Source organism: Suillus plorans (assembly GCF_016647745.1).
Source record: "Suillus plorans strain S12 chromosome Unknown HD556scaffold_11, whole genome shotgun sequence".
Classification (NCBI taxonomy): Eukaryota; Fungi; Basidiomycota; class Agaricomycetes; order Boletales; family Suillaceae; genus Suillus; species Suillus plorans.
This window is the reverse complement of record NW_024537395.1, coordinates 252,521-276,978: the sequence shown is the minus strand read 5'-3', so window position 1 is coordinate 276,978 and position 24,458 is coordinate 252,521. Positions and strand designations below refer to the sequence as shown.

Here is a 24,458-nt window from a genome sequence, read left to right as displayed (position 1 = left end):
ATTGCAAAATGTCGTGATCTGTTCCTTGTCATGTCGTCGCCGTGGTCGTCGGTTAAGCAGACTGACAGGATGTTCATCAACTGGTGGTTATTGAGGCGCAGGTACGATTCTACGAAGATGAAGACTTGAGTGCAGCACCGCAGCTGGAGATTTGGAGCATATCAAAAGTGAACGCTCACAGTGGGGCAGATGCCATCAAGATCGACTGGAGCTCCGTGTAGCAACCTCCGCTTTGGTCGAAACGACTCAGACTATAAGGTATGCAGATCTCATTTTCATGAACGAAGTTACTCTCTTTAAAATTTGCAATGTACCATACGCACAGATACTGTTTTCGCATAATAAGACGGACGATAATGCACACATTGATGTATCTATGCAGAAGCCAGGACGAGCCAATCATAATTGTATCATTTCACATCTTCACACAAGGTGCAGCATCGCATCATGACAAATATTTTTCTCTTGTTCTTATCATCCTTGTACAGAGCCGTATCATATGTCTTCGACCACTCGCTACGATACTTCAAAGAACGCTGTATACATCGTCGAATTCCTCCCAACGTTTCAAAGGTCCATCGTCTCAGCCGGGAGTCTCATTCTTAATGTCTCTCTGTCTTACTTTCGTCTCGAATCTCGATCTTTCATTCCCCTTCAAACTTGCATTTCGCGCCATGTTCTTCTTGTGGGGTCGCAGCTAAGACTTACATCCTCAAATTCTCACGTCGCGATTTTTGATGTTTCGGGTGAGTAAATTACTCCACCTGTGCCCGGTTTTGATTGTACCAAGTACTGTTTATCCGCTCTTGATATTCCACACTCTTGCCGTCCCATAATTGGATTCGCTCGCATGGCCACTCGTTCATCCAGTACACTAATCGCACCCAATCAGTGTCCCGTCCATTTGGAAATGACCCTCCCCGTCTCCATATCTCGCAACATCACTATCCTATCAGTGCCTCCAATCATAATAGTTTTGTCGTTCAGAGACAAAGTTACGATAGTGAACGCTGATCACAGATCTAGAGTCCCCTCATCCCGCCATTCGTATCCTATCTGTATTGCTCTCCAGGTTCATAGTTCAAGTGACCCATCGCACGAACCTGTGATGATGCGTCGTCCCCCAGGCAGGTGCGCAACACCCTGTACCTTGCCAGGGAGACCTCTCGTCGTCTGACGCGGCTTCACCACTGACATCTGTTGCTTCCTATTGGTCATAGAAGACATGGCCAATGTTTGATGTGTCACAGTCGGTTGTGAACTTTGGCTACTCATTATTGGATTGTGCGTCTCATTTGATCCATGCATCTATGTAGTGACCACAACTGAAATTATGTTCTTGAACAATCCAAGAATGCAGATCAGACTGTATAGGAGGTGATTTGTTGACGAGGTAAAAATATTACAAAACGGTGGAAATATCGCACGAACTATCGATTCTAGCTAGATTGTTTGTGTATTGACATCGGAACCGCCCAATCAATAGATCAAAGGTGGGCGTACGCCGGGTGTTTGATGGTCGTTAGCTGGCATGCGTGTGCGAGAAAGATGGGTAACATCTCTCGTGGCTCTGCTCAGCGAGAGTATCGGACTCGGAAGCTATATATCGGAGGCGGAACTCAACCGAACTTGTAAATTTACAACCACCAAACGTATAAGTTACCTACGGGCACGCGTAATCGCAACGACTAGGTCAACGACTCCATGCACGATGGAAACGCGTTCGGATGAAGCCAGAGTATTGGTTATATACACGGGCGGAACCATCGGAATGCTTGTCAGCTCACGAGGTTACGTTCCAGAGCCTTATTTCCTCACCGATACCCTCCGGAGCCAAAAACGCTTCCATGATCCTTTGCAAGACTCCCTCTTCTCCAACGCTGCATCCGTAGAAGGTTATAGAGAGTGGAGCAATAGCGGAAAGTCTACTCCAGTCAGCACAGATAACGTCACGACTCCGAGTGCATCAAATCAGCCCACCCTTCTCGTCAAGTCCTCCCGCCCGATTGGTAACACGGTTACCCTTTCTCCCTCTATATTTTCGCAGATTCAGAGAGTGAATGAGCAACCAGAATGTCGAAATGTCGCTGATGGTGTCTATGAGACACGTCTGCCAAGTCTTGTGACTCCCCGAAGTGTCGTTCCCGGAAACGGTCATACGAAACGCATACGCTATGCAATTCTTGAGGTCAGTCGTCCGTATATACTCATCGCTCAGCCAATAGCTTAGAAAAACCAGTGGAATCCACTGCTTGATAGTAGCAACATGGAAATGGACGGTGCTCGTCTTTTACACTACTCTTAGGTTTCTCCCGTTCACAATCTTGACTAGGACAGATTGGATCCGCATAGCCGCCGAGATCGAGCTAAACTACACTTCTTTCGATGCATTCGTAGTATTACATGGTACCGATACCATGTCATACACTTCCAGCGCACTTAGCTTCCTGCTCGAGGATCTCGGTAAAACTGTTGTACGTCTTACATCCTCCAATAATATGATCATCCTCATGCGACGAGACTAGATCCTCACCGGAGCTCAAATACCTCTCTCACAACTTCGGAACGACGCTGTCGACAATCTTCTTGGCGCACTGTCTATTGCAGGCAACTATATCATACCAGGTAATTCTAACATTTCTATCATGCAGCTGTAGTTTATTATTCGTTCTAGAATGCAGCTTATATTTCAATCACACCTTGTACCGCGGTAATAGAGTATCAAAGGCCTCTTCCTACGACCTCAATGCCTTTCATAGCCCTAATTTTTCCCCACTTGTGAACGGTACGCGAACACACATATCGTCCTCGCAATGGTCATGAAGTTTTTTTTTCAGTTGGAATAGATATAGTTGTTAACTGGAATGACGTCCTACGTCAGACAAGCCTTCGAAGATTCAGAGCTTACAAAGGAAAGCGTTAATATTTCTACTCCTTCAACAATATTACTGACATCTCCCAAAGAAATGAGTCCTCACGTCGGTAAGCACCTACAGGACACATTTTCATCTAACCTGACACTTTCCAGCAACTCTCCGTCTTTTCCCAGGCATGACAGGCGCCACTGCTCGCGCATTCCTTGCACCGCCGACACGGGGTATTGTTCTAGAGACATTCGGTGCTGGAAATGCTTCCCAACGTCCAGATGTCCTGGCTGCATTCAAGGACGCATGTGATAGAGGCGTCGTCATCGTTGCCATCTCTCAATGTATCAAAGGGTCTGTATCAGGTGATTACGAAACAGGACAAACACTTATTCAAGCCGGTGTCGTTCCCGGCGGGGACATGACTCCCGAGGTGTGTCATCTTTCATATAGTTTTTATTTTAGTTGACTGGCTACCGGAAAGTGTGCTCTTACCAAGCTTAGCTACCTTCTAGCAAAACCCGAACTTACCGCAGCCGAAGTTCGCTCACTTATAAGTCTTCCTTTAAGAGGCGAACTCACGCCACCGGTGCCATCTCTGGCTGCGGCGCCGTCATTAGACGGTGTGAACATAGACCTGTCTGGACTGCTTTCTCAATTTGTTCGTCTCTCTTCATCTGCACCGAAGGCAGATATCCCTCAGATTGTGATCGGAGAAGAAGCGCAGGACGCTGCAGCTCCGTGGAGCCGTACTGCCGCAGAGCGCGCGAGTACAGAAGCTGCGCTCTTACCGTTTCTCGTGCATCTTACTGTTGCGCGGGATGACGTCGAGGGACTTGAGTTCTGCATTACTTCAGCAGCCACAGCCTCGTGTTCCGGTATGACTGAGGGAACGGCAGAAGTTGTCGTACCAGGAGGTATCGTAAATTGTCTGGATGCGGGGAGTGGACGGAGTCCTTTACATGTCGCGGCATTAAACGGGAATATGAGGTGTGTCGAGAAATTACTAGAGAGCGGTGCGTTAGTGCATCTCAGGGACGAATTGGGACACACTGCCTTATATTATGTGAGTGTTGTGTAATTTTACTTCGGGTTTGAGTGGCTGAGGTCAGCAGGCTGCACGTCAGGGTCATGATCTCATTGTCGATACACTTGTGAGCGCAGGTGCGAATCTTGGGGGGATGGAGAACGAGGCGGGTTATGTGGGACTTGCAGTGCAGAATGCGGTCAATGCTGGAGATGACGCAGTGGTAGAAATTTGGAGACGGGCTGGCGCGAAAATTATAGATTAGTTTTTAGTCGAGAAATTTTCTTTACAACCCTGTGACGTTTCGTTCGTTTCGTTAGTGTTATGTACATGGTTTAGTCGTCTGTAGACGTGTTGGAGAAACTGATTCTGATGATACCGCGGCCAGGATTGCATCTGCGGATCCGGTCAAATCTCAGCCCGAAGCTAGCATCCTGTATTGCCGCACTAACACCAAGTACAACGGAGCATAGAGCTCAAAACCCGTTTTGTCCTTCATGTAAGTATGCGTTTCCGATTCCGGCACCTTCGCTGAATGGCACGACACACGTGACCGACGCGTCGTGGGATCATGTTTATTTTTATTTGTCTTTAAGAGGATAGCACGCCTCATGTTCCCCACAAAAGGGTCTTTCACACCTTTCACATTTCCCTTGGACCGGTCAGTCCGCCTTATATAAAGGTCTGAGTTCCGCTGGCGAAAAGATTGGGGCTGACCTTCTCTTCTCTCTATTTCATCTTGCAGCTGGTCATCGCTGGAAGATTCTAACCCCCGCTACCTCTCTCATACTCTCGTCTTTGGACTACTTTCGCACAACGATCAGATCAGATCACTGATTCCCAGGTTGAAATTCGAGCTCGAGTCAAGTTCGAGTCGAGAAATCAGCACCATGGCTTTAACGATGGCAGCACACCCAATACTAGTCAGAGACCACGCATCGCGCGTAACACGGGCGGGATCCGTTTTCGCCGACACAACCAACTTGCATCGTCGGGTCAAGTCTTCACCATCGACGAAGCACCATAACGCTCTTTTCCCATTCTCCTCCCGCCCGTGCAAAGCCCCACCCACCCTTTCCCTTTCAGCGACATGCGCTAGTTCCTCGCAGTCGCGGGCGCTCCTACCATCTCCCCCCGATCTACCGGATGTCCGGAGTGTCATACCCTTCCCTTCCACGTCACCTGCAGATGATGTCGCTAGCGTAATGGATGTTCATATGTTCGATGGGACAACCGATAGCGTTGATTCGCAGTCTTTCCCATCAGCTCTGTTTTCATCCTGTAATGGCACCGCCTCTCCGTGCTCTGCGCAAACCCGTCTTCGGAAACGGCGATCCCAAGCTATTGCCACGCTCTCCCAGCCATCGAGTCCCAGACGGGATAAAAAGGCCAAGTCAAGGGAGAGTAGCAGGTCCGGGAGTACAGACCCGGTTGTGCGCAAGCGGTCGCGTAAGAGTTGGCGCCAAGTCGCGGACTTGATGATCCTCGCTACCGTGCATCGCAGCCTCGTATCAAACTGCAGCACAGATCCGTGGGACTGTTTTCAGGGAGAGGATGTTGCGCCAGTTGATGCACAGACCCTTGAGGGGCAGGATGTGCTCCTGGCACGCAGGATCCAGACACGATTAGTTGAACATGGATGGTCATTGGTAACTGATGGCATCCCAGAGATGCCTCGTGATCATGACGCGTCCATTCCTTCTTCCGCGCAGGCAGAGTCATCCAAATCTATACACTCCGACACAGTCCTGAACCACCACAGTCTATCATCTGACACGCCCTCACCACGATCATCCCCACCGCCCACAAGCGCTCCTATGCCCTCTGTCCTCACTATGCCTCAGCTCGTCGCCACACTGATGATGCGATACAACGACCGATGTAGCACGCGTTCGCGCTCGAGCTGGAAAGCTCGCCGTGCTGATATATCTTCTGGCCATTTCGGCCAGCGGAAGTCGTCCCTGTCTGTGGCTTGTAGCTAGCAGACTTGTGCGTGCTGGCTTCCCTGATGAAGCAGAGATTGAGTCTCCGCTGCCAGGCATTGTATCATGCTGCTGATGCATCATTTATCTTCGCCGCGGCCACGATGCATCGTACCTTTGCCACGATGCTTCACATCATTTGCCACGAGGCGTCATATATTTGCAATGAGGCATTTATCTTTTTTTATGTATTTTCACGACGTTTAACGAGCGCTACGACATGTCATACTGTGTATTGATAGTCATCTAATTCTTCGCGGAACGGTGCTTGAGTACGTGTACCGCTAATTTCTAGTCTTGCTTGCGAGATCTACGTAGTGCTGTGCAACGATATTATGATCGAGATAGAATTTTGGTCCGATTGAACTCTATTTTTATGCTCGTGAGATGGGCGCAGTCGGAGTCGAACGCACGATTTCGGATTTGCAACAGCTTCGGGTAGTGGCGCTCAGTGGCACCTACTATGCACCTAAGTTTTTTGTTCTTTGTCTGCTTTGTCTGGGTTATAGTATAAATGGTTACACTCTCAACAGGTAAGTACTACTACTACTCCATCAACTGAGAACTGATGCATCGGGCTCTACTTGTTTCCGATGTCCTCCTGTACATATTCACATACGTGGAACAGCTACCGCCTACTATCTACACGCCATCCGTCACGGCGTCTCCGGGTCAGAAATGTCTTGCATCGCTTGCAGCAACATGCAATGCCTTCTACGAGCTCGCGATGGACTTGCTGTGGGCTGATATATATGGGGTAAAGCCACTACTAGGCTGTGTAACGAGGCTACATCCACTGGTGTATAGTTCATCGGTGAGTTTAGACTACTTTCATTCTGTTTACTTCTTTTCGTTCATCGGCTGACCGACTCAACCTCTACCAAATAGTGGAAGTGGGGCCCACAGCCAGCAGGTGTCGAACCATTATCTGCTGACGAGGCCCGTCAATTTTTGCGTCACTCCACTCGTGTTCGCTCATTGGTCATAGAACTCTCTGACGATGGCGCTGTTCCGCTCCTCTCAGTCATCCCCGCCGACGTATGCCTCTTCCCGAGGCTACGAGAGTTACGTCTTTCGGGTTCCAAACATTCAGGGCTATTCTTGTCCCACACCCTGCGCGATTGTTATGTATATTACGATCCAGAGGAAGTGATTCCTGGTACTGCTTTGCTGAATTTATCTATGAAAACAAAAATCTTGACAATAACACAGTAGATCAACTGCCCATGCTGTCTGACCGTATCCGTTTGTGCAATCAGCTTGTAACTCTGTCTTGTCCACCCCTCGACTGGGCAACATGGAAGCACCTTTCCACCCTCCCTACCCTGGTGAAAATCGAAGTTCGTAGCAGTCTTGGCGCCCCTCCTTGGCTCGAGGAACAGCATATCTCGCCATTCCTTTACCTCACGTCTCTTTCCTTTACGGACAGCAGTGCTGCATACGCGACCACCGTGCTGCAACACATGAAATTCCCCTCATTGGAAAGTTTCTGGATCAGTGTGGAGATTTTGGCTTCGACAGAGGTTGAACCATTTTTTCGTGCACTATCCCAATGCAAACAGACCCTGGAAACACTCACTATTATCTGGGAGGAATACAACGACCCCCAACGCAGGCCTTTAACAGCGATCCCACATCTCCTTTCCCTTTCCTTCACACAGCTCCGAAGTCTGCGACTCCGTAGTTATGATTCCTGCATCTACCTTGACAACAACGTTCTCTTGGAAGTCATGTCAGCTTGGCCGCACCTCCAAGCTCTGCACATAGAAGAGTGCGCTATCTCTCCTTCCGTTACATTCCACGGACTACTCACCGCAATCCGTCAATGTCCTCAGTTGGAAGCGCTCGGAATGTTAATTGACACTGTGAATATCGACGTCGATCCTGATGCTGAGCCAATACAGCATACCTTCTTGCATACGTTGCGATTGGAAACACCCGAGTCTCCCACAGGAAATGCTGAAGCTATCGCTGGCATCATTTTCGATTGGCTCCCTTGTGTCTACCAAGTTGCCCAGTACATAGGTGAATCGGACTGGGATGAAGTCAATGCACGTCTCGCGTCATTGTTATGTGACTGCTGCACTGCATGATATAGCTTGAATACCCGACTTCAATATGGATGTCCGAGAACATCCTAGGGTGGCTACATTCATTTCGTTTCATGTGCGTTCGTGTCTTTGTTGGTATCATGTTATGTTAGAGCTTGTACAATGTATAGATTATTGCAGGAAAGCGATTCGGACTGGCCGTACAATATATAGACATAGTACATCATGATGCAGGTGGTTTTTACTCGTGAATATTGTTCTCTCATTTCTCGCGCACAATACTATTAATATTGGACCATGACGGAAGTTCCCGAGCGGCTGTTGACGATGTCTTTGCCCACCACCACCGATGTCGTGCTCGTCGACACCATCCAGCTCACGGCAAACATCGGCGCAGATTGCTGGGGACGCTTACGCGAACAGCCCGTCTCTATCACCGTCCACCTGCATCTCAAGCCCTCCTTCCTTGAGATCTCCGGCCAGTCTGACAATGTCCTAGACTCCATCCACTATGGTCATCTCACCAAAGCTGTCTCAGCACTCTCGGCATCTTATACTGATGTTCGTGCACTCGTGCATGAGGTCACTCATAAAGCGTTCGCTCTGGCTGGAGAGAATGTGGACGCCGTGCGCGTCGTCGTCGGCCTTCCGAAACAGATTTTACTTGCGAACGACTTTGAGATTGAGGTGATTACACCGAGGGGCAAAGACAGTTTGCAGCAGGCTGCAAAGGTGTCTGTCAAAGACCTTGTCATGCCCGTGCTGATTGGTGTCAATCCCCCCGAACGCCTCGCAAAGCAGAGGGTGATCACGAACATTACATTCTATGAGAAAGCTGGTATGCACAAAGTGGACTACCCTGCAATCATCAAACAGATATCAGAGGCACGTATTCTCTCTCTTCCATTGATTACTGAAGAGTGACGATACTGAAGATCACCATGACAGGAAATCGAAAACACTGCGTACCTCACGCTCGAGAAATTCGTTCTACACATCGTCCGCAGCTCATGCCTCGCATCTGATGCTATCGAAGCTGTAACAACACGATCACAGAAGCCCAGTGCACTGTCTTTCGCTCACTCTTCTGGTGTCGAGATGACCCGGTACCGCGATGGGTTCCAAGGATTGCAGTAAACCCGTGTAGGAAATGTGTGTAACCGATCTCGGGTAGCATGACCCACATACTCATGCATGTCTGAACAGCCAACATGAAGGCGGGTATTGAAACGTGATCGTTGATTACCTCAACGCTAGTAAGGTATATTATCCCAAACTGTTGCATGCATGATTGATTACATTATTCTTCTGAAGAGCGCAAATTTGAAAAATACAAGACCGGGTTTTTCAAAGCAAACATCACGAACTCTCGCTGATCTTATAGGCGATATGGAAGGAGGAAGCATTGAAACAGCCAGATTCAAGCACCGCAAATCACAACAGCATTTCCGTCGATTAAACATCTACACATACCATTTCTGATGCGCTGAAATGTAGTGAGAGGGCTAGCCAACTTAGAGCTCCTCCGGCGATAGAATAAGGCACTCGAGTTTCCTTTTGCCACCTCCAGGACAGGGCTCACGGAAGAAAGCACCTTTATTTCGTTCGTCCACTGTGACTTGAAAGGATACAAAAAAAAGTGTGATTACTTTTACATGAGACTACAAGCCGTCTTCAACAGAAGTAGTTCCGAGTCCTACGACGGAACAGTGTCTAATAAAAGACACACTATGCCAACTTCATTTGACGCGGATTCGTCTAGAATCCAGACCAAGTCGGAGCATAAATAGTGTAATCGGCACCACTGTGCGATCTCCAAGTCCTTGTCTGTATCGCTTAGCACTCCATCAACGTACTTAGAACTGATGCATCAGGCTCTACTTGTTTCCGAAGTCCTCCTGGACATATTCGCACAAGTAAATCAAATACCATCTACTGGGGAAAAACCATTGTCTTGGACGTCCCTTGCATCGCTTGCAGTGACATGCAAAGCCTTTTACGAACCCGCGATGGATTTGCTGTGGGCTAAAGTAGATCGATTGCAACCATTGCTGGGTTGTGTAAGCAGGCTACATCCACTGATATACCATCGCAGCCGTGTGCGGGTGAGTGCAGACTAGTCCTGACTAACCCCGTTCTCTTCTTTTTTTCGATCATTAGTTGATCGAGCATCTAATAATCAAATATGTAGTGGGACGACACCTGGGCAGAAGGCATCGAGCCATTGACTGCCGATGAGACCCATCAATTTTTGCATCACTCCGCCCGTATTCGTTCATTGTGCCTACCATCTACTGATCGCCTTTTCCCGCTCCTCTCAGTAATCCCCATCGAGCCATGCGTCTTTCCGAGGCTGCAATCGTTAGCTCTTTTCTCTAATGCACGTATGGGCTTATTCCTGCCCCACACCCTACGTCATTGTTCTGTATTTTGCCGTGAATGCAGATCCGCTGAAATCTATTGCAGTTCCTGGTGCTGCTTTGAAGCACTTATCCATCAAAGCTTTCGACAAGAACACAGCAGATCAGCTGTCCATGCTGTCTGACCGCGTCCGTTTGTGCAAGCAGCTTGTAACTCTATCTTGTCCATCCCTCGACTGGGCAGCGTGGAAGCACCTCTCTGACCTCCCTACCTTGGTGGAAGTGAGAATTCGTGAGGTGTGCGGCTATGACGCCCCTCCTTTGCCGTTGGATCGGCACATCGTCGATCTCCCACCATTCCTTAATCTAACGGCTCTTTCCTTCACGGTAGAGAGGGCTGCATACGTGACCACAATCTTGCAGCACTCACAATTCCCCTCGTTGAAAACATTCCGGATCATGATCGAAGTGATGTCTTCGACAGAGGCTGAGCAACTCTTTTGTGCGCTCTCCTGCTGCAAAAAAAACCTAGAACAACTCATCGTCGTCTTGAACGAATATAACGACATCCAACACAACTATTTGAAAGCAATCACACATCTCCTTTGCTTCACACAACTCCGATTTCTTCAGCTCGATTGTCTTGATTCTTGCATCTATCTTGACAATAACCTTCTCTTGGAAGCCATGGCAGCTTGGCCATACATCCATACGCTGAAAATAGAGGACTGCGGTATTCGTCCTTGCGTCACATTCCGCGGACTATTCACCGCAATCCACCAATGTCCACAATTGGAATCACTCCGAGTGTTAATTAACACCGTGAATATTGATATCGATCCTGATGCCAAGCCAACACAACATACCTCCTTACGGACATTGGACTTGGAAACACCCGAGTCTCCCATAGGAAATGCTGAGGTTCTCGCTCGCATCATCCTCAATTGGCTGCCTTGCGTCGACCAAGTTAACAAAGTCGCGGATGATTGGGAGCCTTGGGATGAAGTCAACGCATATCTCACATCTTTGAGAGATGTGCGGCGTGTTATGGGAGATGCCCCGAATACCTGATTTCAATGGGATATGTTCATGTTCGGGATCGTCGTAGAGTTGCTACAATCGTTCGCGCCAATTCGTTCATGTCATTGTTGGTATGGTTGCTTTTACCTATGGTTGCAATTGTTTTATCCCTTCCGACCGTTAAATTGCTTACACGGGTCTTCACGCCTTTCTGTAACACTAAAACATCTTCACGTGTTATGATCTACGTAGTGCAGTGCTATGTAATTCGAAGTGTGATGATATGATGATAGTAGAACTTACTGTATACCTCTACACTAAAAAAACTCTGAGGGTGGATCCTCCGCGGTTCATCAGCGCTGAGCACTGTCTCTCTCTCGTATGGTGCATTCATTCCCAGTGATAAGTATTCGACAAATGGAAAACCATCTGCCTCGATAAAGATCCAGATCTCATTACGTGCACACTTATCACGATAGTCCACCCTGTGAGGAGCCTCTATCCGCGTTGGCCGTCCTGCGGCACCCAAGAGCGGCTGAACTCGAGGAAAAAAACCCTTCAGCAATGAATTGGAGGCAAAGAATGCAAGGACAGAAGAGGTTTGCCAAGACGCTGCGGTTGTCCACCCTCTACGTAGCACAAATATATCGATCGTATATGACTACCTAGGGACACCACAGATAAGATGCTCTCCAGACTATATACGATGGAATTAACCACTTGAAAATCTGCAAAGAATTGTCATGTTTCGCAGCCTGGGTCAAACGCGACTACATACCTTTCCCTCGAAGATGACGAGAAGATCCGTGAATCCGGTTCTTGCTTGTAAGCTTTCCCTATAGGAGAAAAATACATTGATTTTATGTGTTCTAGTGTGAGGACACACGGACGTGGACAATACTTCATCTGACGTGAAACCAATGGGAAGAGAGCAGTCGCGCCGAATACGTGAACTTACAAGTTGATGAAAGTGACGGCCGTCTTTTGCGAGATGCATCGTGCACGGTGGGGCCGATAAGGAGTACGAAGCGTTGTACTCAGCCCTGTGCACATCTCTGATGCTGCGTGGGTTGGTCTAGGAAGTGGAGAGGATTTAATGTGCTTGATGGTTGAGACGATTGAATGAGGAAACCAGTCCAATGGCGTTGAAAGAGAAACTGCGTCAGAGGGCGAGGGACAAAGAACACTACAAGCTACGATCAAATCATTGCGAGAAGCGGGTTAGCAAATATGCAAGGACGACCACTGTGCTGACATTCAAGAAGTCTTCGCTCCTCATCTTGGCTAATCTCTTTGCAAAATAGAACTCCAATCTGAGCTATCAGCGTGGGTGGGCTGACCATCAGCGTCAGGATTTACAGCGCACGAGGACAGCTCAGCACAGCTTCTTCGAACGCATCCAAAAAATACCTTGACCACTCAACTGCAGTTTTGCTCAAGGAGGTAACCGTGAATGCTACATCAACAAAGCTGTTCTATGCGGAAATACGATCCTGACATCAGTAATGCCATCGGAAGATGATATGCCTGGTATCACAGCCATATCTTACTTCCCCAATAACCAGCAAATGATCAGGCCGTGATGACGCTTATAAGAGGATTGTCCATCTGCGAGCTTTGGAAGATTGAGACGAAAACGGAGATTGTGAAATCATTTCGAGACCACTCGCTAGAGGTGAACTGCACACATATCTCTGCGGGCAGCACGCTACTGGTGAGTGGCTGAGGCTCAGATAAATCCTCATTAATCATTATTAACATGGAGGAGCTTAAACGCTGTGGAACTTGTGGTTGGTCAAGTGAAGACTCAAATGGCTTTCCCACGAAATAGCTGTCGCTTGTATTCTCACGGTTCGTACTTGCAATACACCAAGCAGTGAGCGGCCCACATCGATAAACAGCACGTAGGCAATGATTTTAGATTTACATGAAACCTAGTTTTGAGTCCTGATTCTACCCCAGTGATGCATCAGGCTTTACTTGTCCCCGAAGTCCTCCTGGAGATATTCGCCTATGTGAATACAATACCATCTACTGAAACAACATCGACCCAGAAATTGCTTGCAGCGCTTGCAAGGACATGCAAAATCTTCTATGAGCCTGCGATGGATTTGCTGTGGACTGAAATCGATGAGTTAGAACCACTGCTAGGCTGTGTAACAAGGTTACATCCACTGGTATATGGTATGAGGGGTATGACTTGGGTCAGTGCATGACTTATTATGTTTCTTTTCGGCTGACCGAGCGTCTACATAACAGCGGGACAATTTTATTTCCTGGGCGAACGGCGTCGAGCCATTATCTGCCCATGAGGCCCATCAATTTATGTGTCACTCTTCCCGTATACGCACATTGAACATACAATCTGATGATCCCCACCTACTCTTTGTCATTCCCGCCGATGCATGCGTATTTCCGAGGCTGAGGTCGTTAAGTCTTTCTACCACATATTTGGACCTCATTCTGCCTCACACGCTGCACCAATGTCATCTATTGACTGTCAATGAGGGTCTGCAATCTTTTGTGACACGTTGCATTGCTTTGGAGCAATTACGCATTTATCCTGAAATGCACGGTGGTGGCAGTATGGCATATGAGCTATCCCCACTATCCGATAGGATTCGTTGGTGCACGCTGCTTGTAACTCTGTCTTGTCCAATGCTCGACTCGACAACATGGAAGGACCTCTCCTACGTCCCTACCCTTCTCAAATTGGAAATCGATCAAGGGTATCCTTATAATGACCATCCTTCACTGTCAGAACAAGATATCGTGAATTTATCATTCCTTAATATCACGAGCCTTTCCTTTCGACGGCTGGACGATGGCGCAGAGATCATCACAGTCATACAACACTCGCAATTTCCCTCACTGAAAGAGTTCAAGTTTGAAGCCAAGTATCTGATTTCAGGAGAAGCCGAGCGACTCTTTCATGCTTTGTCCCGCTGCAAAGCGTGTCAGACTCTAGAAAAAATCTCCATTTGTTTATTTGATGAATATTTCCATTTCCCGGAATCCCGAGACGTCGAGACATTGACACCAATTCCACATTTCCTCTGCTTCACACAGCTTCGAACCCTGCAGCTCATGTGTTACAATTCCTACATCTACCTGGACAATGACATGCTCTCGCAAGCTATGTCTAGTTGGCCGCACATCCACACTCTGGAAATCAACGACTCTGGCGACCATGTTCCTTCTTCCGAAGTCTCCCTCCGTGGATTATTCACAGCGCTCGGTCTATGTCCACAATTGCATAGACTACGAGTCCCAATCAATCTTGCAACTATAGACATCGATCCTGATGCTGAGCCAATACAACATACCTCCCTACGATCATTGACATTGGAGACATCGGTGTCTGAAATAGCACATGCTGAAACTCTTGCTCGCATCATATCCGCCTGGCTCCCTTGTGTCGACCGAGTTCAAAATATGGATAGGAGTTGGGATGAAGTCAACGAACATCTCAAATCTTTGACAGCGGCTGCTGCGCTGTATGTCGCGGGAGCCTCCTAGAATACTTCACGTCTGGGAATGTTGTTACATACCTTTGCAAAGTTCTTTCGTTCTTTCGTTGTCGTCGCTGTTGACTGTAGTTATAAACTGCTGTAGTACCTCAACATACTTAATCGCCAGCAAGAACTCACCGGTTCACTGATTAGTATGATTTCCAACACAATTATTGGAGATTTGGAGTCAGGCGGGGTCAAATCATCTATCACTGCATTCTTCACCATATAAATACATCTACTCTATCATTTCTAGTCACCCTGTTCCATGGCCTGCCCTGCCGATTGAGTCTCTTGTCTATTGGCCGTGTACTGTGTCTGCTGACATGCTATCGCAGTGCATCCGCCTTCTACCCATCGAGACCACTCACTGGAGGTGAGCTGCATACATATCCATATCTCTGTGGGCAGCACACTACTGGTGAGTGGGTCAGAGAAATCCTCAGTGCGGATATCATTAATATGGAGCTTGGAGCCTTGGACACTGTGGAACTCGTCGTGGTTGGTCCCACCGACTCGGAAGTGTATAGGTGCATGAAGCACTCGAGAAGAAACGGACATGGAGTCAGAACTTGAAAAGATATCCCGACTTCTTTTGTTGATTGAGAGATCCGTTATTTTCCTGATGCCTTTGGAGCTCGGATTACATCGTGACCGCTACCAGAACACACGAATGGGAGATCGAAAAGGTGTTGGATAGAAGAAAGCGAGTATGCGGCCACCAGTATCTTGTTCAATAGCGCAGCTATGGTCTGGAGAATAACGTATGGGTACAAGATCTCGAAGACACTGATGCACTTCAAAACTACAACGCAAGGCTTGAAACGGACACTGTCGAAGAAGATGATGACACAAGACACAAACCTGAGCTCGAAGAAGAACATCAAGACGGACACATGCCAGAGACTGAGAAAGAAGCGATAGAAGATGAAAGCTCTATGGACGCCATGAAAGATTCTTCGGAGAATGGGAGGGTAAGCTGGACGCTTACTAACGTAAGCAGTGGATCACGTGCAACGTCTCCTTTAGCGACGTTCAACGTTAGACTCGGGTCTCCTACCTACTACCACCTGCTCGCTTGTATAACGTTCTAAATAATCATAACTTCGTCCTATTAATCTCGCCAGGTTCGTTTTGGTGTTACTCGCCGATCCCCGGCGAGTTTCCAGTAGGCAATGTTTTTAGATTTACATAAAACCTAGTTTTGAGTCCTGACTCTACCCCAGTGATGCATCAGGCTTTACTTGTTCCCGAAGTCCTCCTGGAGATCTTCACCTATGTGCACACAAGGCCATCTACTACTCGGAAACTACCACAAATATACGCTCATGTGAACAGAAAACCATTTATCCAAATAACATCGACACTTGCAGCGCTTGCAAGGACGTGCAAAATCTTCCACGAGCCTGCGATGGATTTGCTGTGGAGTGAAATCCATGGGTTAGCACCACTGCTAGGCTGTGTAACTAGGTTACATCCACTGATATATTGTAAGGGTATGACTTGGGTCAGTGCACGACTTCATTACACTTTGTTCATTTCTTTTCGGCTGACCAAGCGTCTACATGACAGCTGGACGAGCTTCCTTCTTGGGTGGAAGGCATCGAGCCATTATCTGCCCATGAGGCCCGTCAATTTCTGCGTCACTCCTCCCGTATACGCACATTGAACATACAAACGACCCATCACCACTTTCTTTCTGTCATTCCCGCCGAGCCTTGCGTATTTCCGAGGCTGAGGTCATTAAGTCTTACCACCACATTTTTGAATCTCTTTCTGCCACAGACGCTGCACCAATATCATCTATTTAGTGTCGACGAGGGTCTGCAATCTTTTGTGACACGTTGCATTGCTTTGGAGCATTTGGACATCCACACTGACCGACAAGGCTATCATAACAGCGCAAGTCAGCTGTCCGATAGAATTCGTTGGTGCAGGCGGCTTGTAACCCTGTCTTGTCCAATGCTCGACTGGGAAGCATTGAAGCACCTCTCCTACCTCCCTACCCTTCTTAAATTGGAAATTTTTCAAGTGTATGATGACCCTCTGCTGTCAAACCGAGATATCGTGACTTTGTCATTCCTTAACGTCACGAGCCTTTCCCTTTCCTTTCGACCGCTGGACATGGACGGTGTAGACACCATCACAGTCATACAACACTCGCAATTTCCCTCACTGAAAGAGTTCGAGTTTGAAGCCGACTATCTGACTTTTGAAGAGGCCGAGCGACTCTTTCATGCACTGTCCCACTGCCAAGCGGATCAAACTCTAGAAAAAATCAACATTTATTTATGTGATGAAAATCTGCGGGAACCCCAAGACAAGGAGTCTTTGACACCCATTCCCCATTTCCTTTGCTTCACACAGCTTCGAACCCTGCAGCTCATATTTCACGATTCCCACATCTCCCTAGACAATGACATGATCTTACAAGCTATGTCTAGTTGGCCGCACATCCGCACTCTGGAAATCAGAGACTCTGGTGTTCCTTCTTCCGAAGTCTCCCTCCGTGGATTATTCACAGCACTCGGTCTATGTCCACAATTGCATACACTACAAGTTCCAATCAATATTGCAATTATAGACATCGATCCTGATGCTGAGCCAATACAACATACCTCCCTACGATCATTGACATTGCAGACATCGGCGGAGTTTGAGATAGCAGATGCTGAAACTCTCGCTCTCGCTCGCATCATTTCCGCCTGGCTCCCTTGTGTCGACCGAGTTCAAAGCATGTATGGGATTTTGAATGAAGTCAACGAGCATCTCTCAAATCTTTGACAGCGGCTACTGCGCTGTATGTTGCGGGAGCCTCCTAGAATACTTCACGTCTGGATGTCACCGTTTACTGTAGTTATAAACTGCTGTAGCACCTAACATACTTAATTGCCAGCAAGAGAGCTTACCGGTTCACTGATTAGTATGATTTCCAACATATTTATCGGAGTCAGGTGGGGGGTCAAATCATCTTCTGGCTGCTTTCTTCATCATATATACACATCTGTTCTATCATTTCTAGTCACCCTCATGTTCCGTTGTCTGCCCTTCCGATTGAGTCTCTTGTCTATTGCCTGTGTGCTGTATCTGCTGACATGCTATCGCAGTGCATCTGCCTTCTACCTTTCGGAACCACTCGCTAGAGGTGAGCTGCATACATATCTCTGCGGGAAGCACGCTACTGGTGAGTGAATCAGAGAAATCCTCAGTGCATATATCATTAATATGGAGCTTGGACGCTGTGAAACTCGTCGTGGTTAACTTGGTCCCACGAAGAGACTCAAATGATAGCTTTCCCACGAACTTAACAGCTGTCGCTTGTGTTCTCGTGGTTCATCCTAATAACCTAATAGTTGTACAGTACTATTTATTGCAATGCTAAAGCACCCTTGCGCTCTATTACCCACAATATCACAGCAGGTCATCACTTTGGAACCCCGCATGGCTATCCAAATCGTTCGCCTCTCATCACCATTCCTGTCACGCTTGTTCCGTCAAATTTTGTGGCGTCTCAGTTGTCGTCACGCTTCCGAGTCCGTATCTATTCCTCTGTTTGAGTTTCAGGCATCCGGATAATATTGTTGCTACCGTATGCTTCTGCGCTAGTTGACTTCTCGCGCTCGTAATGAGGCGGTCTCCTCCCTTGCACTGAATTTCCGGTTTGGTTCAGAACGTTACACTGAACAACAGACCATCATGATTGCAACCTAGTGTTGTTGGCAGAACTCAGGAGTTTTGCCAACTAGTCTGTTAAAACTGGTTGTACCTGGCCCACGGCAGAACTCATACGAAGGAAGGGTGGCAGAACCCAACAGAACCTGGCAGAACTCCGATATAATTTACATTTGACGACACAATTTGAATTCAATAAAACATCATAACCGACGTCCCTCAAGTAAATGTTGGAGGATGCCCCCTCGTAATCACTTATCAACACAATTTCGAATGCCCGGAACGAGTTGAGAACAGCTCGAATCGCTACAAGTACTTACTACTGGAAATGCAAACATTGCGGCGACACCGATAACTGTTACCCACCAGGTACTCAAGTCTAGGGTCGTGACAACAACATACCCGACCGTCTTCCTCTTGAGCATGGATGAATCAAACTTCCGAAAGCCATCCACGGACCACACCGGACCTGTCACCGCTGGACACATGCAAAGTTTCTAGCTGCATTGGAAATCTGGGTCGCTCCTAGGTAATATTTAAAGCACTACCTACGTACGCATGTTGAAAGAACATATGACCCCTCACCGGCACCACTTACCGATTAGCAGCTGTGACTTTTATAAACAGATGCAGTTTGAACCGGTTGCTCCTTTAACCACATCTTGATTCATGGCCTTTTCTCGCTATCTTATCATCCTGACGCTCATTGCAGGGTGCCTCCTCCCTGCTGGTGTCCAAGCTCTCTGGCCCATTCCAACTACTCTCGAAACCGGGCTGACCACCCTCAAAATCTCCCCCGCATTCTATTTTGACGTGGAGATTGAAGGCGCACCATCGGATTTACGTGACGCGGTTGCACAATCACAGTACTATCTCGAAAACGACAAACTTGGACGTCTGGTCGTAGGTCGTGGCGCGAATGACACTACCGCATTTGCCACCGCGATGACGCTTTCAAAGTTAACGCTGTCTCTCGCGAGTGGCTCTGCTGTAGAGCCAATTTCTTCAGAAGCTGTCAAGCCCCTGGGAACCCGTAGCGAGGAGTACGCACTGAACATTCCAGCAGATGGCTCGGCTGCTACTTTGACAGCGAACTCGACGTTGGGTCTGTACAGAGGACTCACCACTTTCAATCAGCTTTTCTACTACTATGGAGGAGTGACTTACACTTTACTCGCCCCGATTTCTATCAAGGACACTCCTGCATATGTGAGCGGTTATTACATACACTTTAACGTCAGATGCATGAACCCATATACTTAGCCTTTCCGGGGATTAGGACTGGATACCTCGAGACACTACTATCCGGTCAGCGACATTCAGCGAACTTTGGACGCGATGAGCTGGGTGAAGGCAAGTGCTTTCCTGGTGTCTCGTCTTATCGTCCCTCACAAGCTATACAGATCAACACTTTCCACTGGCATATCACGGATAGTCAGAGTTTTCCACTCGAAGTCGCACAGTATCCCGAGCTCGCCATCAATGGTGCATACTCTCCTCAAGAAGTTTACACAGCAAGCGATGTCCAATACATCGTGAAGTATGCTGCTGCAGTATGTGTTTCACTTTACCATGGTCTGTTGTTCGTTGATGGTGTTCTCGCAGAGAGGTATTGATGTTATGATGGTTAGTACTCATCAGTCGATTTTGCAGATAACTTCTCAACATTCTACTAGGAAATCGATACACCCGGCCACACCGCTATCATGGCAGCCGCTTACCCCGAATATGTTGCATGCTTTGAGGCTAGTCCATGGGCATTCTTTTCCGGCGAGCCCCCTGCTGGCCAGCTTCGTTTTGCACTCCCAGAGGTCACGAACTTCACTGCTTCCTTGCTCACCAACATCGCAAAGACCCTCCCTTCACACTATTTCAGCACCGGCGGCGATGAAATTAACAAGAACTGTTACGCCGATGACTACCCCACGCAGCAGCAGCTTAAGAGGACCGGCATGACGCTGAACGGTGCTCTTGGCACGTTCACACAGACCACCCACGGTGCACTGATTTCCCAGGGAAAGACGCCTGTCGTATGGCAAGGTATGCGCTGCCCTTTCTTTGAATGACAGTATCAAATGAAGACGGTCGGTCATTCAGAAATGGCCCTCGACTGGAATATTACACTCTCAAACGAGACTATTGTGATGTAAATATGATAATATCATGATCTGACTCCGCTAATTCATCTGTATTGAAAGGGTTTGGATTTCGTCTGCAGATGCTGCAGCAGTGGTAGAAAAGGGTTTCAGGATCATCCAAGCACCATCAGATTACTTCTACCTGGTCAGTTGACGAGTTTTGTCTATAGAACACAATGTCCTTATTATCCTAGTCTTCTGGTGCCGGTGAGTGGCTGGGAGACAACCCAACTGGGTTAGTCTTCATATTGTCGAATGTACTCGATCTGAACTGGCGTCCCTTGGGAGAACAGAAGTAGCGGCCCCTTCAGGACCTGGTCCGAGGTAAGTATGAATGTCGAAGATGGCCACGCATCTCACAATGTTTCATTAGGCATATACCTTTGATCCGTTGGCAAACTTGACTGAGGCGCAGTACGAACTTGTTCTGGGAGGTAAACACGATCTAGTCTCGAGGTTAAATCGATCGTTCTGAGCAATCTGCAGGCGAGCAAATTCTATGGAGTGAACAGTCTGGTCCCCAAAATGTTGACCCGATCGTGTGGCCACGCGCTGCATCATCAGCAGAAATTTTCTGGAGTGGGAAGCAGCCCACTGGCGCTGCACTCAACGTCACCGAGGCACTTCCTCGTTTGCACGTAAGTGGTGTTTCTTGATGTGGAAGTACTTAATGATATATGAACGATACAGGACGTCAGGTACAGGATGGTACAGCGCGGTATCAATGCCATCCCACTCCAGCCGCAGTGGTGTGCACTTCAACCGGACGCATGCGATATGTATGCTTGATTCAGAACTAGTTGATCCGAACTCTAGGTCTTTTCACAATTGGTTTTGGTGTTATGTAGTCTGCGCCGTTGCTTATAAGACGCGTACAGCTCTCGTTCACCCAAAACCTGACTGATATCAAGAAATTTATGCCTCTGCTCTGCGAGAAGTCATGCGGCGAAATGGAAGTTGACGAGATGGATGCACTAAACATGATTCATGAAGTATCCACATTTTTGGCAATAAATTGTATCCGTACTATGTCGTTATCTTGACTGGACTTCTGAGAATAGCAGGTAACAACACCCATCAATAAATATTGGTCCCACGCAGGCAATGTTAGATATACATAAAACCTAGTTGTGAGTCCTGACTCTACCGTACCCCAGTGATGCATCAGGCTTTACTTGTTCCCGAAGTCCTCCTGGAGATATTCGCCTATGTGAACACAATACCACCTGCCCACACAACAGAGATATTCGGTCATGTGCACATAATACCATGGGCCTCTGCTCAAGTAACATCGACGCTTGCAGCGCTTGCCAGGACATGCAAAATCTTCCACGAGCCTGCTATGGATTTGCTGTGGACCGAAATCCATGGGTTAGAACCACTGCTAGGCTGTGTAGCGAGGTTACATCCACTGATATATCGTAGGGGTACGAGTCATCCGACTTGGGTCAGTGCACGACTTCATTACACTTTGTTCGTTTCTTTTCGGCTGACCGAGCGTCTACATAACAGCAGGACGAGTTTTTTTCAAGTTCCTGGGCGGAAGGCGTCGAGCCATTATCTGCCAATGAAACTCGTCAATTTCTGCGTCACTCCTCCCGTATACGCACATTGAACATAAAAAGGACCCATCCCCGACTTTTCTATGTCATTCCCGTCAATGTATACGTATTTCCGAGGCTGAGGTCATTAATTCTTTCCACCCCATTTTTGAATCTCTTTCTGTCTCACACGCTGCACCGACGTCATCCATTGAGCATCGACGAGGGTCCGCAATCTTTTGTGACGCGTTGCATTGCTTTGGAGCATTTATACATCCACAATGACGGTTGTTATGACAGCGCAAGTCGACTGTCCCTGCTATCCAATAGGATTCGTCGGTGCACGCGGCTTGTAACCCTGTCTTGTCCAATGCTCAACTGGGAAACATGGAAGCACCTCTCCTGCCTCCCTACTCTTCTCGAATTGGAAATCGATCAAGGGTATGATGACACTCCTTCACTGTCAAAACGAGATATCGCGAATTTGTCATTCCTTAACATCACGAGCCTTTCCTTTCGAGGGCTGAGTGATGGTGCAGAGATCATCACAGTCATACAAAACTCGCAATTTCCCTCACTAAAAAAGTTCAAGTTTGCAGCCCTCTATCTGTATTCAGAAGAGGCCGAGCAACTCTTTCATGCTCTGTCCTGCTGCAAAGCGTGTCAGACTCTAGAAGAAATCACCATTTGTTCTCCTGATGAAGGAGACTCTGTACCCCCAGACAGCGAGCCTGTGACACCAGTTCCACATTTGCTTTGCTTTACACAACTTCGAACCCTGCAGCTCTGGTTCTATAATCCTTGCATCTACCTGGACGATGACATTCTCTTGCAAGCTATGTCTAGTTGGCCGCACATCCGCACTCTGGACATCAACTACTTAGACGACCATCATTCTCCTTCCGGAGTCTCCCTCCATGGATTATTCGCAGCGCTCAGTCTATGTCCACAATTGCATACACTGCGAATTCTAATCAATCTTACAACTATCGACGTTGATCCTGATGCTGAGCCAATACAACATACCTCCCTACGAACATTGGAACTTTTGGATATATCCCAGTCTCAAATAGCAGATGCTGAAGCTCTCGCTCGCATCATTTCCGCCTGGCTCCCTTGTGTCGACAAAGTTGAAAGCATTGGTAGCACTTGGGATGAAGTCAACAAGCATCTCAAATCTTCGACAGCGGCTACTGCGCTGTATGTCGCGGGAGCCTCCTAGAATCGTTAAGTGGGAATACCTCCACGTCTGGTAATGTTGTCACGTACCTTTGAGTTCTTTCGTTCCTTTGTTGTCGTTGTCGTCGCCGTTGACTGTAGTTATAAACTGTATTACCTCAACATACTTAATCGCCAGCAAGAACTCACCGGTTCACTGATTAGTATGATTTCCAACACGATTATTGGCTCAATTCATCTTCTGGCAGTGCTTTCTTCGTCATATATACATCTATTCTACCATTTCTAGTCACTCTCATGTTCCGTGGTTTGTCCTTTCGATCGAGTCTCTTGTATATTGCCTGTGCACCATATCCGCAGTGCATGCGCCTTCTACCATGGCCCGGGCCCGTCTTAAATGTTCGGTCTCGTACCCGAGACCAGGTTGGCTAACAACTGCAACATCCCTGAATACACTACGTATTTGCAGGTCGTGAACTGTAGTGTCTTGAGCGATATATAGTTTGCATACTTTCCCGGACACTCATTGCATTCCAGCCTTTCTTGAATGTCAGCATGACGCAGACATCCTTCCCTGCACATTCTCGTGCCTAGTTAAACAACGGAAGTTACAGCGACGCGATGACAAAAATTGCAAGTTGTAGAGGACGAGCATTTGGCGCAGGAGTATCGCTGTGCTTGGCCGGTCACTGTTTCTCAAATGAATGTTTGCTCTTATCTCAATCACTATTATCAAACATCGAAGTGGACCGAGCCTCCTATTTGTGTTGTGGGTGCTCGCTATGAACGGGATTCCGTGTTTGTGACCTTCTCCGCTACCGATGCACCTGTTTTCCATCTCGAGACCCTCCTTCTCCTTCTGTCAGATTGATTCATCCAGAAGCGCGTTATGCAAGTTTCAAGTCTGCCACGTTCTCTTTCGATTGCCCGATCATTGATGGCCTCATGCTTGAACGTGCATGTGTTGTTGATTACAGCAGTGACCATGGACCGCCACGACATGAACGGAAGGGTAGGACACATTTTTGTCGTGACTTAAGGCTTCAGAACTCGGATGAAGCTACCATAGGAACTTCGTCCCAGCTCCCAGCTGTACTAATAAAAACCGCCAG

General features: G+C 47.7%; 9 protein-coding genes across 9 annotated transcripts; all 9 read left to right on the top strand.

The window, feature by feature from the left end:
- The first annotated feature begins 1,630 nt into the window (after window positions 1-1,630).
- Window positions 1,631-4,301, top strand: HD556DRAFT_1266100 (asparaginase-domain-containing protein). Its single transcript, XM_041299112.1, has 10 exons — window positions 1,631-2,188; window positions 2,240-2,279; window positions 2,338-2,474; window positions 2,526-2,625; window positions 2,675-2,785; window positions 2,838-2,918; window positions 2,965-2,982; window positions 3,029-3,297; window positions 3,349-3,930; window positions 3,980-4,301. Exons 1-10 carry the CDS (start codon window positions 1,712-1,714, stop codon window positions 4,154-4,156), a joined length of 1,992 nt encoding a protein of 663 aa, XP_041163691.1. The 5' UTR covers window positions 1,631-1,711; the 3' UTR covers window positions 4,157-4,301.
- Window positions 4,302-4,365: 64 nt separating this feature from the next.
- Window positions 4,366-6,067, top strand: HD556DRAFT_118879 (uncharacterized protein). The gene is made up of 3 exons (XM_041296124.1): window positions 4,366-4,390; window positions 4,488-4,573; window positions 4,637-6,067. Exon 3 carries the CDS (start codon window positions 4,782-4,784, stop codon window positions 5,871-5,873), a length of 1,092 nt encoding a protein of 363 aa, XP_041163690.1. The 5' UTR covers window positions 4,366-4,390; window positions 4,488-4,573; window positions 4,637-4,781; the 3' UTR covers window positions 5,874-6,067.
- Window positions 6,068-6,441: 374 nt separating this feature from the next.
- HD556DRAFT_1439692 (uncharacterized protein) lies at window positions 6,442-7,966 on the top strand (the record flags this gene model as incomplete). The annotated part of the gene is made up of 3 exons (XM_041305999.1): window positions 6,442-6,687; window positions 6,762-7,032; window positions 7,089-7,966. The coding sequence occupies 3 exons, from the start codon at window positions 6,442-6,444 to the stop codon at window positions 7,964-7,966; spliced, it is 1,395 nt and encodes a 464-aa protein (XP_041163689.1).
- A 285-nt stretch (window positions 7,967-8,251) lies between these two features.
- HD556DRAFT_1457741 (uncharacterized protein) lies at window positions 8,252-9,499 on the top strand (the record flags this gene model as incomplete). Its single annotated transcript, XM_041308162.1, has 2 exons — window positions 8,252-8,773; window positions 8,873-9,499. The coding sequence occupies 2 exons, from the start codon at window positions 8,252-8,254 to the stop codon at window positions 9,059-9,061; spliced, it is 711 nt and encodes a 236-aa protein (XP_041163688.1). The 3' UTR covers window positions 9,062-9,499.
- Window positions 9,500-9,939: 440 nt separating this feature from the next.
- Window positions 9,940-11,668, top strand: HD556DRAFT_1346614 (uncharacterized protein). The gene is made up of 3 exons (XM_041302255.1): window positions 9,940-10,029; window positions 10,116-10,338; window positions 10,391-11,668. The coding sequence occupies exons 2-3, from the start codon at window positions 10,311-10,313 to the stop codon at window positions 11,353-11,355; spliced, it is 993 nt and encodes a 330-aa protein (XP_041163687.1). The 5' UTR covers window positions 9,940-10,029; window positions 10,116-10,310; the 3' UTR covers window positions 11,356-11,668.
- A 1,462-nt stretch (window positions 11,669-13,130) lies between these two features.
- HD556DRAFT_118790 (uncharacterized protein) lies at window positions 13,131-15,100 on the top strand. Its single transcript, XM_041296113.1, has 2 exons — window positions 13,131-13,508; window positions 13,564-15,100. The coding sequence occupies exons 1-2, from the start codon at window positions 13,269-13,271 to the stop codon at window positions 14,821-14,823; spliced, it is 1,500 nt and encodes a 499-aa protein (XP_041163686.1). The 5' UTR covers window positions 13,131-13,268; the 3' UTR covers window positions 14,824-15,100.
- A 684-nt stretch (window positions 15,101-15,784) lies between these two features.
- Window positions 15,785-17,600, top strand: HD556DRAFT_1525215 (uncharacterized protein; the record flags this gene model as incomplete). Its single annotated transcript, XM_041309254.1, has 3 exons — window positions 15,785-15,984; window positions 16,043-16,323; window positions 16,389-17,600. Coding segments are annotated over exons 1-3 (1,494 nt in total). The 5' UTR covers window positions 15,785-15,983.
- Window positions 17,601-18,910: 1,310 nt separating this feature from the next.
- Window positions 18,911-21,648, top strand: HD556DRAFT_1525214 (glycoside hydrolase family 20 protein). Its single transcript, XM_041309253.1, has 12 exons — window positions 18,911-19,697; window positions 19,752-19,841; window positions 19,892-20,041; window positions 20,094-20,114; window positions 20,165-20,528; window positions 20,586-20,634; window positions 20,687-20,771; window positions 20,821-20,861; window positions 20,920-20,950; window positions 21,000-21,060; window positions 21,113-21,264; window positions 21,317-21,648. The coding sequence occupies exons 1-12, from the start codon at window positions 19,158-19,160 to the stop codon at window positions 21,413-21,415; spliced, it is 1,683 nt and encodes a 560-aa protein (XP_041163684.1). The 5' UTR covers window positions 18,911-19,157; the 3' UTR covers window positions 21,416-21,648.
- A 61-nt stretch (window positions 21,649-21,709) lies between these two features.
- HD556DRAFT_118642 (uncharacterized protein) lies at window positions 21,710-23,515 on the top strand. The gene is made up of 2 exons (XM_041296106.1): window positions 21,710-22,073; window positions 22,142-23,515. Exons 1-2 carry the CDS (start codon window positions 21,786-21,788, stop codon window positions 23,387-23,389), a joined length of 1,536 nt encoding a protein of 511 aa, XP_041163683.1. The 5' UTR covers window positions 21,710-21,785; the 3' UTR covers window positions 23,390-23,515.
- The last annotated feature ends 943 nt before the right edge of the window (window positions 23,516-24,458 follow it).